The sequence below is a fragment of the Sprattus sprattus genome (assembly GCF_963457725.1).
Source record: "Sprattus sprattus genome assembly, chromosome: 3".
In the NCBI taxonomy this organism is placed as follows: domain Eukaryota; kingdom Metazoa; phylum Chordata; class Actinopteri; order Clupeiformes; family Clupeidae; genus Sprattus; species Sprattus sprattus.
Window position 1 is genome coordinate 39,982,607 of NC_137922.1, and position 12,500 is coordinate 39,995,106.

The 12,500-nt window shown below is 47.6% G+C and overlaps 1 protein-coding gene across 1 annotated transcript in view; it reads right to left on the bottom strand.

Moving 5' to 3' along the window:
- The window catches only part of trrap (transformation/transcription domain-associated protein), a gene marked incomplete at its 3' end in the record, with an annotated part of 97,301 nt that overhangs the window by 22,388 nt on the left and 62,413 nt on the right, over nucleotides 1-12,500 (bottom strand). Inside the window, 5 exon segments of the mRNA XM_080834265.1 lie at nucleotides 432-633; nucleotides 3,971-4,071; nucleotides 5,568-5,833; nucleotides 7,202-7,397; nucleotides 10,592-10,783. Coding sequence (XP_080690391.1) covers nucleotides 432-633; nucleotides 3,971-4,071; nucleotides 5,568-5,833; nucleotides 7,202-7,397; nucleotides 10,592-10,783 — 957 coding nt within the window.

Below are 12,500 nucleotides of genomic sequence, written 5' to 3' on the forward strand. Positions count from 1 at the left end.
TGTGCCGCAGCCTCTTAAAAGAGTTTGCTACGGAGAAGAAAGTCAAACAGAACGGTTCCACAGTGGGGGGCTGCGTTTTTGGCTGACCACTGAGCTTTTTAATGCAATGCAAATTGTGTTGTATGTGCCTGTTGCAAATCCATATGCAATTTGCAATGATAAAAATTGTAGTTGCACGGGAAAAAAAAAAAAAAGAAAAAAAAAAACTCTAAATCTAATTATTTCTTGCTTAGCAAAGGACCGTTAAACTCTTTCCCCCCTTTTCCCTTTGCTCTTGTTCTTTCATGTTCTGCAGTGCACCGCTGGCATAAGGTTCCACATGTCCCCCACAGCGGAACGGTTGGCCAAGAGCCTATTACAGTAATGCTGTAGTCAGGCAGACCCACACACAGATATAGAAGGGTTGAAAGAGAGGGTGGCAGAGGCCTCACCTTGGCCAGGTACTTGCGGGACTTGCTCTCGTTCTGGTGGCGGCAGGCGTGCAGGTAGCAGGTGATGGCCGAGACGCCCAGCTGCGGCTGCCGCTCCTTGACGAAGATGTTCTCCAGGTAGTCGCCCCACATGGCCCAAGCCTTCACCAGCACGTCGTGCATCTGCACCGCCGCCGAGAACGCCTTGTTCGCCTCCTCGGACCTGCACAGAAGGATGGAGAGGGAGGGAGAGAGAGAGAGAGAGAGAGAGAGAGAGAGAGAGAGAGAGAGAGAAAAAGAAAGAAAGAAAGAAAGAAAGAAAGAAAGAAAGAAAGAGAGAGAGAGAGAGAGAGAGACAGAGAGAGAGGAAGGAATGGGGAAAGAGAGAGAAAGGAAATGGGAGATATAGGGGTAAAGTTAGTGTGGGTAGGGAGAGAAATGTACTATAAAAGTCAGGTATGGTTTTTCTTGTAGACAGCCATGAGGCGCACACTTAATTAATATCTGCTGGTGTCTTGTCAGCAGAAGGAATGTGACTGAACATCAGTCAATGCAGAAATTGATTTTACTTTCTGTATTTCTCAGAACTTTGCTGAACTCAAATTCCCAGAGTGCTTGTTCGTGTGATTCTCCAGAACATGTTGTGGTTTTATTATCTTGCAAATGTTCAATATTCCATCAGTAGTTTTTTTTTTTTTATTCACAATGGACCCCAAGGGGGCTGCTCGCAACAGACAAAATCTCATTCTGGGCGCACAAAGCATCAACAACCTCATCAGCGATTGCTTTATTGTCAAAGGACTCTACAGCTCCCAGATGTCGGGGGCTCTTAAAAACAAAAAAAAGCTGACGGGGCCAATGTTCTTCATCATGCCCCAGTGATGGACATTATAGGAACTTTTACAGCCCTGTGCTGGGAATGATCTTGGAATGAGAGGCTCTGAAACGGCCCAACTGTGAGCAGGGAGGCGATGTCTGTTCCTGTCGATCAGCTTTGGTGAGAGCTTCGAGACCAAGACAGAGAGTGAGTGTGTGTGTGTGTGTGTGTGTGTGTGTGTGTGTGTGTGTGTGTGTGTGTGTGTGTGTGTGTGTGTGTGGTGACGTTGTTGATCCCACACTGGGGCTAATCAAAGACTTTAAAAGCTCCATGGACCAGAGTGACCGCTGCTCCCAGGTCAGCCCGTGTCTACATTAGAGAGGGGGCTCATCATCAAAAAGCTTCAACAGCACCTCTCTCATTACCCTGCTGCTGCTGAGGCCAAAGCGGTGAACTGTGGCCCGCCTTCCGCCGCGTCATTCTGCACCTCCTGACGCCAACACCTGACTTCTAAAGGTTGGCAGGGGGACACCACACGCAATCTGCACATCAGAGTGGAATCTAGCAGCTCTAATGCCCCAGGCAGTAGCAATAACCCCCCCCCCACCACCCCTGTTTAATAGTTAATATTCCCTCAGCGGGAGGGTGTGTGAGGGCTGGGGGGAGGGGGGTGATTACATTAGGCAGTGCTGAGGCGGGGGAAAAGAGACTTCTGCTGATGACGGGAGATTCCACAAATTGCTTCCGAGTTAATTATTCGGAGGCGAGCGTTTCATCAGGAGCACCCACCTCTCTCTCTCAACCGCGCCCTGGGGTCACCATCATTCCTCCCATGATGATGAGGTGGTGTGTGTGTGTGTGTGTGTGTGTGTGTGTGTGTGTGTGTGTGTGTGTGTGTGTGTGTGTGTAGAGAAGGAGAGCAGATGAATCCATGACACTTCTGAATGTGGCTTTGATCTCCACCATTTTGTGGAAACTTGTTTAAGAAATGCAGGTTCTGGGGAAAGTTTCAGGTTTACAGGTAGCACCACACACAGCACAAGCATGGACTGGAGTTGGGAAAATAGCTTATGGCCATGAGTCAGAGGAAGGTCTTACTAAACGCACGCACCCACCCCCCTCAGTTTTGAGGAGACGGGCAGAAAAGGCAACAGACAAACAGATGGTGTGCGCGTGCGTGCACGCGTGTGTTTGTGTGTCTTCCTCGTCACTCTCAAGGACACCATTGTAGGCCCCACACACACACACACACACACACACACACACACACAAGGATGGAACATTCATTTAGAGACAAGAATGAGGAAAGATGGAATTTCTCATCTCACTCAACATTTCCCACAAGCTGAATGTGGGTGTGTGCGTGTGTTTTCTTTAGATATTTAGCTTTTTAAATTAAACTAGTGCTGTCAGTTTAACGCGTTACTAACGGCGTTAACGCAAACCCATTTTAACGCCGTTAATATTTTTATCGCGCGATTAACGCGTTGTAAAAAAAAAAAAAAACGTTTTGCCCTCCCAAACTGTGTAGTAGGCTAACGTCCCTTTGAGTGAATGATGAGCGCGATACGGCGAAATGAATGATAAAAAGCTTCTGAATAGAAAGTTGACCTTTAAAAGTTGTGTTGTGCAAAAGAAGCGAGCTTCACTGTTGTCTGAAAATGTCAACAGGCAGCTGGTTGAAAGCACAGAAGTAGTTGGCTTACCTTTTATTGGTAACCTAACTGTTACAGTTTATTGTTTTTGAAATAAGAGGCCTGACTTCTATGTTCACAGCAAACTTGAAAAAACTAAATATTAAGCCATGGTTTAACTGCACTATAGGCTGAGTCCTTGTTTATCTTCAATGTGCACTTTATAATTTTATTTTGTACCGCCCTGTTTGGCAATGTTGTTTTTCAATTAAATAAAACATTGCCTAAAGCAAGCCAATCCACTTTTCCATGTTGATAAGAGCATTCAAATAAAATAAAAATGATGGAAAAAAATAATTGAAGGACATTTAGAATAGATACAAATTTGCGATCGCGATTCATTTTGATTAATTTAATCGCGATTAATTTTGAGTAAACTATGACAAAAACGCGATTAATCGCGATTAAATATTTTAATCGTTTGACAGCACTAAATTAAACCTTTTCATCTGACCTTTACCACTCAGCTTTCACTCCTTAACAAACAGACGCACTTTCTGCACATGCACATATTTCATTACACTGCGTTTCTTCTGGTGAGAAACTGAAAGACAAAGACACGCAGAGAGAGACAGAGACAGACAGAGGGGGGACAGAAAGCCAGACAGTGGCCGCAGGGTGGAAATAAAAATAGAGCACTCCAGCCATGGGAGGCTTTTGCTTTAAAACCAAAGTGATGCTAAGAAGGACATCTGCCCTACAGAGGAGAGAGAGACAGCACCTAACGCACGCAGACAGCAAGAGCTGATGATGAGTGGGGGAGGGAGGGAAGGGAGGAAGAAAGGGAAATGTAGAGGAAATAACACAAGCATGTGTAGGATTCAAGACAGAGTGAGAAATTAATGAGAAGGAGAGAGATCAAAAGGATAAAGGGAGAGAGGAAGGAGTGACAGAACACAGGGAGCTTGGGGGCAAGATGGGAGAAGAGAAGAGAAACGACAAGAGAAACACCAAGGGAAGAGAAACAAGAAGAAAGAGAGGAGAGCAGAAAGCACTGGAAAATAGGGCCGAGCAGAGAGACCTTGAGGCCGCCAATCAGGGGGACGTACTTATTGATCTGAGCCAGGAACATGCCCTTGAGCGCGTAGAACTCCGCGGTCATCTCCTTGGTGAAGTACTTCAGGTTGGTGGACTCAATCACCTCCAGGCCCTGTCAACCAGCCAGAGACACAGAAGCAACAGGAGCGATCAGACACAGACAGCACTTCACCTCTCAACACACAAGAACACCTGATGACAGCACACTGCACTGCAATACAAACCTGTCAGAAAGAGAACGAGAGAGAGAGAGAGAGGGAAAATGTGTAGGCTAAGGGAACAAAACTAATCATCTTCATCCGAGACACTAATTCAACCATGAGCGTGTCAGGATTGCGAGCTCAGACTTGGACTATCTACCATGTACTGTGTGCATCATCTGTATCAATTACAATGGCATTTCTAGTGTACCCCCACACACTCCCTCCCTAAGCAACATTTTCGCCCCCAGCTCTGAACCACAGGGGGGGGGGGGGGGGGGGGGGTGAGAGGGAAGGCTCTTTATTGCCCTCCAAATTAAGCCTGGAGGTCTGACAGGAGCGGGAGACCCCCCATGGCTCCATCGCCTACAGAGGAGCATAGGAGCGGGGAGAGGAAGAGGAGGGGAGGAGAGCGGCTAATCAGCCCAACCGAGAGGTGAGGGGTGAGTAATGACGAGAGAGGAGAGGAGCTGGCACGATGGCTGGGGAGTGAGTGGGAGAGAGGAGATGGGAGAGGAGGAGCGAGAATTAGAGACCGAGGGGACTGAGGGAGGACAAGAGACAACGAAACAGAAGAACGAGGGAAACAGTCGAGGCTGACAGACAGCACGGGGGAGAAAGACCAATCAGACAGGAGCAGTGGGGAAGAGCGAGAGAGATGAAAAATGAATCAGAGAAAGTGAATGAAAGAAAGACAGAGAAGGAGAGCGAGAGAAAAAGAGCGAGAGAGAAAGAGCAAGAGAGAAGAGAGAGAGAGAGGGAGGAGAGAGAGGAGAGAGAGAGGGAGGAGAGAGGAAAGAGAGGAGAGAGAGAGGGGGAGAACTCTTATTACAGCCAATAGCTCTCTAACAAGCAACACTATGCTGGGCCGTCCCTCATTAATCAGAGCCATGGCGCTGTTCCCAGAGCCAACCAGGAGCCGAGCCTCCCTCTGACAACCGCCACTGGCCACCGGCCGCGGCCGTAACGAGAGTTGGATCAGGGTGCGGAGAGGCCGAGGGGACACCACAAAATACAAGCAAAGAAATGAAATCTAACGCTGAACAGGAGCAATAACAACACTAATGAGCTGTAATAGCCGCTGAAGATCTAACAGGCTTATTTGGAGACTAAGATTCCCATCTTGTGATGTGATGCAACATGGCTGTAACAGAAATGCTGAGAATTAAAGGGGATATTTGTGAGTGGTCCTCATATTAATCAAAACATAGCATAAAAACGTCTTCACTAAAAAGGGGTGGACACAACAGCGTGCGTGTTCATATAATCTAAATTATAGAGAGCCAAGATTAATATTTAAAACATTCATATAATGAAAGAATGACCTGCTTCCCAGGGCAAAAACACACACAAAAAAAAAACCTTAGACCGTCAAATGGTCAACCCTCCATCAGCACTGGCACCGTACCTGCATGCACTCGTTCTTGCCCATGACGCCGGCCAGCTGCAGGTAACACTTGACTTGCTGCCGGATCTTCTGGAAGCAGTCCACGATGGGCACGGTGGGGATGGTGTGGATGCGACTCAGGATGTCCAGTGCCACGTTCACTAGGCCCTGCTTGCGGCCAATCTTGCCGTACTGGATGATGGCGGAGGCCGAGGCGTGCACGCCCAGCATGGCGTTGTTGGTGTTGGGGTCGTGCTGCGTGTTCGTCTCGTAGGCGGACACGATGGCTGAACGGAGGGGAGAGAGGCGTCGGTAAGTAAGAAGGCTTAAGCGTGCGTTTGGTCATTTTAGGATATACGCACATCCACAGTGATTAGCAAGAATGCTCTCCACTTTTCAAACACTGCTATAAATAACGAGTGAGGAAATATTAAATCTTATAAAAAATAAATAAATAAATATTAAATAAAAAAATGCACCACTATGGACTTCCTTTGATAAAATGGACTTGGTGATAGTGACTACAGTCTGCCTACAGCATTTACAGTTGTGTTAGCTTTCTCATCAGCCTCTCTGAATGCTAGCATATGCTTTCCCAACTACATTCATGAGTTCATCTGAACGATCACACAGGCATAACTCAAATAGTTACTGCAATTGATCCACACAAAGGCAGCCAGTGCACCATCGCAACTGTGCTTAGGAACTGAATGCGTGACCTTGACCTCCGTGGCACTACACTTGCCTGTTAACAGGGTTCGCGAGCAGGTCTCGCACTAGAGTGGGCACAGAACAGCGCTCTCCTGCTGTTACTGTACAGGGTCACATGACGAAAAAAAAAAAAAGAGACTCTTACATGCTCAGCCACAGTTACATTCATATCCCCATCGTTAGATTCACATTAGCAATCGACACTCTCGTTATACATGAAGACCGTTGCCTGAAGGCTTTTTATGACCTCTGTGGCACTTTCCGCAGAGTGGTGAGGCGTTCAGAGCAAAGGCAGGTTCTCCCTGCAAGCTGAGCTAATGACCATTAATAGTCGGGAGCTGCCTGGATAGCTGGAGGAGGGAGCCGAGGCCGTCACGTCTCACTGAATGGATGTGCGTGACCTGCTCGGTTCCATTATTCCAGTTAGCACAGCTACCCGAACCAGATTTGGCCTGGTCATTACACCTACGTGTAATTGGCTCTCCTGAACAAAAGACGACAAAAGAGGCTGCAATGGATCAAGACCAGGGTTATTTAACTTCTACTCGACTAGGCCACAATAGAAGGATTTTACTTTCACTGCAGCATTGGAGCAACAATGTAGGGCAGTTCAAAACCTGATTTCGTTCTAGGATAGGGTCGTCACCTGGTCAGATCAACCTAACCCCTGGAAGTGGACAATGCCTGGAGACATTAACACTGTCTAACGGCCGTGTTAAGGTTCAACTCAATCCAACACTCACAAAAGGTTTTCGTTCAGTTCAGCTTTTGTTTTTCTTAGTTTCCAGGGAAACTAACTCTTATCATAATAGGTATGAGGAGCTCACGACCAACAAGCGAGTACTACAGCTTGACTGGAGAGTTTTGTGAAGCCCGCTGGACCTCATTGAGCCTCAAGCTGTGGGACAGAGCCGCGTCACCCCTTCCTTTCCTGCCCACGCTACCTTGGTAGTGGTGCTGGCGCCACATGAAGATGCTGCTCCAGTGGGAGAGGTCGTCGGAGACGATGGGCAGCCGGTTCCTCCAGGTCTTCACCACCGTCTTCATGTCGTGCAGGCTGGTGTTGCGGCCCAGGTTGGCCGGCTGCAGACCCAGGTTGATCTGGGCCGCCTCCTGGAGCTCGATGATCTGCTGCGCCGCCTGGCAAAGGCCAAGAAAGATGGACAGAGTTAGGTAGAACGACATGGACAGGAAGGGAGAAAGAGATTAAGAGAAGAGAGAAAGGTCTCTTTTATTTATTAATGACGCCACGGATTTATATTGAAACAAGAAGAAAAAAAAAAACACATTAGTATTCTCGCAAATAAGGACTGAGACAGAGAGAAATAGAGTGACTCAGAGAAAAAGAGAGAGAGCGAGAGATGGATGATACCCAGAGCTGGATGGTCTCACACTCTGTTTCATCTTCTGTTCCCATATCCCCCCCCCCCCCCCCCCCCCTCCCCCCACACCCCCCCCTGAGAGTGGGTGTGACTGTTCTTCACGAAAAACCCAAAGCCATTACCGTCACTGCATTAGAGGCTTATGATCTTTATTTGGGGGGGAGAGGAGCGAAATAGAGAAAAGAAAGTCTGGAAAAATGAGGTTTGCGGTGCCCGAGTGAAATGGAGGGATCAATGTAACTTAAAAACAATTTACAGAGAAGACAAGAATGGAGTGAAAAGGCAGGAAAAGAAGGGAGAGGCAGAGAGAGCGCAAGCGAGCGGGATAGAGAGAGATGGGGGATTTCTACCATATCTAATCATTTTACATGAAACATAGACCTAACCAAGGGAATTCACTGGCCCTGCCTCAGCCAGCATAATCAATCCAGTTTAGAAAACGCCTGATTCCTTAATTACAGCGTTCTGTTAATCAATACATTTTGATGTGGCCATCAATAGGCCAGGGCAGGATTTAGACAAGTCTGCTTGGTCCGGATTACCTGGGGAGCATCTGATCAGCCTGAACAGAAAATACAATTAACAGAAAGAAAGATGATGAGAAAAGTAACTGAGGATAGTGGAATGTAATCTACAACATGATTAACAACAGGCAACAGGCAAGTCTGCTATTCTCTTCACAATGTGTGGTTTGGACCTTTAACTAGATGTACGACTCTCTCTCACACAACGTCTGTTGCAATACCTGCTTTACAGAGATAAATGTGCCAAATCACCCCATGGACTTCGCCAAATCACTCCAGGGACTTGGCCAAATCAAATCCCCCGAAACAAAATAAATTAGGCAATACAATATTTTTCACAATTATCTGTTAATATCAGCTGATGCCACATTATTACCTTGATTCCGAGTGCCCATTCATCATGTAAATGTAATTTTCTTGCAGGTATTTAATCAATCGCTATCTGATGGGACAAAGTAATTACTGCCGTTTTAAACTTACTGCTTCTTTCCCAGTATGCATCTCTGTCCACGCCCTCAATCTCTCTTCTCTCTCACACACACACACACACACACACACACACACACACACACACACACACACACACAGACACACAGACACACAGACACACACACCAGTCCTGTCTCTTTTATTCACTTCTCCAGGAGGCTTCTCTCTTCACACCCTTTTATTTCGGTTCCTCTCGTTTAGCGGTTGAACATGTTGAGATCTCTGGCTGAGAGCCCTTGAGTTATCAGTGGCACACTGCTCTTACCCGGCAACCAGGCCGGCGCTCAAGTGAATATTTCACACAACAATCTGGACCAGAGAACGTACCGGTGATCTGCGCCAACTGTGGCATATCGCATTGAGTGGACACAGATGCTGTTGGCCTCATATCAATGCACAACAGTGAATCACTAGCCGCACACTGCTCAATATACAGCACTGAAACACTAGCTGCATACTGCAAAGTGTAGGCTCTTCTAGATGCTAAACTGCTGAACCGGTTCTATTGCTTTTAAACATTCCGTACGACACCACTGCAGAAATACAAACGGGAACTTGGATCTGAAGACCCCCGAGAAAAAAAAGCCTTCAAGGTTGGATCCACCCTGGGTGGAGGCTGGTGCCAACCAACAAGATGGTTGAAATGAGATCCAAACTCACTCAGACGCGTCTGCCTCCCTGGCACCTTTCATTTTCTCAGAAGTAAAACACCAAGATGGGTGTGGAGAGCTCCGTCTTTTGATGTCCTGTTTGAGGTATTAGTAATGAGGCTGGCTTTTATTCATCTGCAGGTTTCACAGGAGATGGGTTGAATAATTGCCTTAAGTGCTGCCCAGGGCCACCCCATCCCCTCCCGCAGTAAGCTAAAGGCAGACAGCACCCAGAGGTGTGTGCATCTACCAAGATAAAATGTGCAGACACAGTCGAACTAGACAAAACACACGCTCTCTCGCACACTCTTCCATCACTCTGTAGCATGCTTTTTTCCTCAAGCCAGAGACTGTTCAAACACACACACACACACACACACACACACACCACCTTAATGCAAAACATGCCTCAATCTTTCCTCAGAATAACATCTCAACCCCGATGGCACACTCAAACTAAATTGCACTCAGTGCTGCTGCACACAGACACAGAGGTTGGCTATTGCGTCGTGTCTGTTTATGTGGCTGTCTTTCATGGCTGCATTTTAATGTCAGACCTCCATTCAGAATGACAAAAGCTCAAGTTAACATTATCTCTGGCACTTCAACAGAGCATGCAGGGGCAGAGAGTGGGAGAGATAAAGACAGAGAGAGAGAGAGAGCCAGAACGAGAGAGAGTGAGAGAGTCATAACGAGAGAGAGAGAGAGAGAGAGAGTCAGAGAGAGTCAGAGAGAGAGAGAGAACATCAGGTAAGGAGGACGGAGTAGAGGAGAAAAGATGGCTTAAGTAGGGGAGCACGAGAGAATGGCACTGAAGACAAGCAATTATTTCAGAGACAATCTTGGAACAGTTATACAACCTTTCATACTACATGGACAGCTCTTTTGAAAGGGACAATGTGAACTTTAAGGGGTGTTTGGGAGGTGGAGTAGGGAGTGTGTGTGTGTGTGTGTGTCTGTGTGTAGGCGATGTGAGATTTGAAAAGCTATGCAAGCAGTTTGAGGAGAAAATCAAAACAAATGTCTGGACACCGTTCTGTTTAGAAGAAAAAAATCTGAGAATAGTCTGTGTGTCTGTGTGTGTGTCTGGAGGGCGCTTTGTATTCGTATTTGGTGTGTGTACATTTTCTCCTGCAGCAGACGTTGGTGAGGGAGTCTCCTCTATATCAGCAATCAATATCCCCAGGTCAGTGCGTATGTGGGAAATTACAAGAGCATGTGTGCACGAGCATGTGTGTGCACGAGCGTGTGTGTGTGTGTGTGTGTGTGTATGTGTGTGGCCTCCTCACCTGCAGCAGGGGCGTGTGGACGTGTGAGACGATGTGCGGGAGCCTCCTCCACTCGCGGATGGCCAGGCTGGAGGCCATCTCCACCAGCCGCTCGATGAAGCTCAGCTGCTGCTCCTCCGGGTGGCAGATTGCCAGGTAGCCGCGGTGCATGTTCACCTTCCACGCCATCTCTTTAGGGCAGCTCAGCTCCACCTGCGACACACACACACACACACACACACACACACACACACACACACACACACACACACACACACACATTAGGATTCCAAGACTATCTGTGTATGGACAGATGCAGCACTTATCTCACACAGACCTCCTTAAGAGGACCAAGGCCATGAACTGGAGGTCATAAACTTTAAATGGACACATAGCCTGAGGCTACACTGCACCCTATTTTGGATCACACCTCAATGTGTTTGAAGAGAGAGATGACTGTGTGTGACGTCCAGCAGAGGGTTGAAAATAGACCCCACACACACATAATGTGAGCTATAACTTGTACAGTGAAGAGCCAAGCGCTCAGGAAAGCTGTGAACTAGACTCGACGTTGGCAATGGCATTCTGCTCCCTAGAACAGAATCGTTCGCACTCACCGCTCTTCCCTAACACCGTGCTGATCATGGGAGCCCCTCTCTCTCTCTGTCAATAGTGATTAAATATAAAGAGTATAAGGCTCCTCCACGGCCTGACCTTGGGGCTCCATTTTGAGGAGCACATCAGAGGAGTTGATGAGTTGCTAGGTCGCTGCTATGTACAAGAGCCTGCACGCGCACACACACAGACACAGATGTGTTGCTGTTCCCATTGACGCCTGACAGTAACTCAGTCCTACCGCGGCTGGCACAACCTAGGCGCGCAGCTTTCCGAAAACATCGCAGGCCACAGCCAAATCCTCACCACATTGTAAAACATGACTTGAGCCGCGCCACAGAGGAATGTTATTTTACTGCACAGAGGTCGAGATGAAACTAGTGCTTCAGGGGGTGAGAGACAGAGAAAGAGACAGAGAGAAGGAGAGAGGGACAGAGAGAGGAGGAGACAGAGCAAGAGAGATAGGTGGAAGGAGAAAGAGAGAGGAGAAAGAGAGGGAGGTGGAGGGAGAGAGGAGCAAAGCAAGAGAAGAAGGTGGAGGGAGAGAGAGGAGGTGTTCTGACTAGTTGCTCTGCATGACACAGTGATAAAGGGTGGTGGGGACGAAATCACAGCCATCGGTCAACATGTGCTCAACACCCCTCTCCCCCACCCAGGCCCTGGCCCCTAACCCGCAGCCCCTGACAGTTAATGAATATCCCAGAGACAGAGCTGGCCTTATCATCCAGGCTTTAATTGAAAGGTGGGAAGGCATTTAAAAGGGGGGAGAAAGCAACGAAAGTTGAGGCGAGAAAAGGAGGGACAGAAGGAAAGAGAGAAAACAAGGGGAGAAAGGGCGAGAGAGAGAGAGAGAGAAAATAAATGACTTCCCAGCAGATGTTTGTGCAATTATTCAAGCCCATATTCGTAAATATTAGATGCAAAGAGAACGGGAATGAATAGAATGGCAAAGGTGGGGCTGGAGTGGCTAGAGAGAGAGAGAGGGAGAGAGAGAGAGAGAGAGGGAGGGAGAGAGAGGGAGGGAGAGAGAGAGGGAGAGAGTGTGGGAGAGGCAGTGGGTCGGACAATTTAATTAGGTGTCACCTTAGGACAGGAGCCTGGGTGGAAGCGTTCCAAGTCTCCTTGAGGAGGGAGCCAGGCGTATTTATAAAGTGTCAGGCGCTATCACATTCTTTTTCTACTTTGTTGTGTGTTTTTTTTTATTATTAAAAAAAGTGTGCTCCATAAATAAGCCCCCAGCTGGGAAAGGGCTTTGAGTCAACAATGCAATCTGCCGAGGGCACTACTTTTTTTTTTTTTGTACCCCTCAACTTTC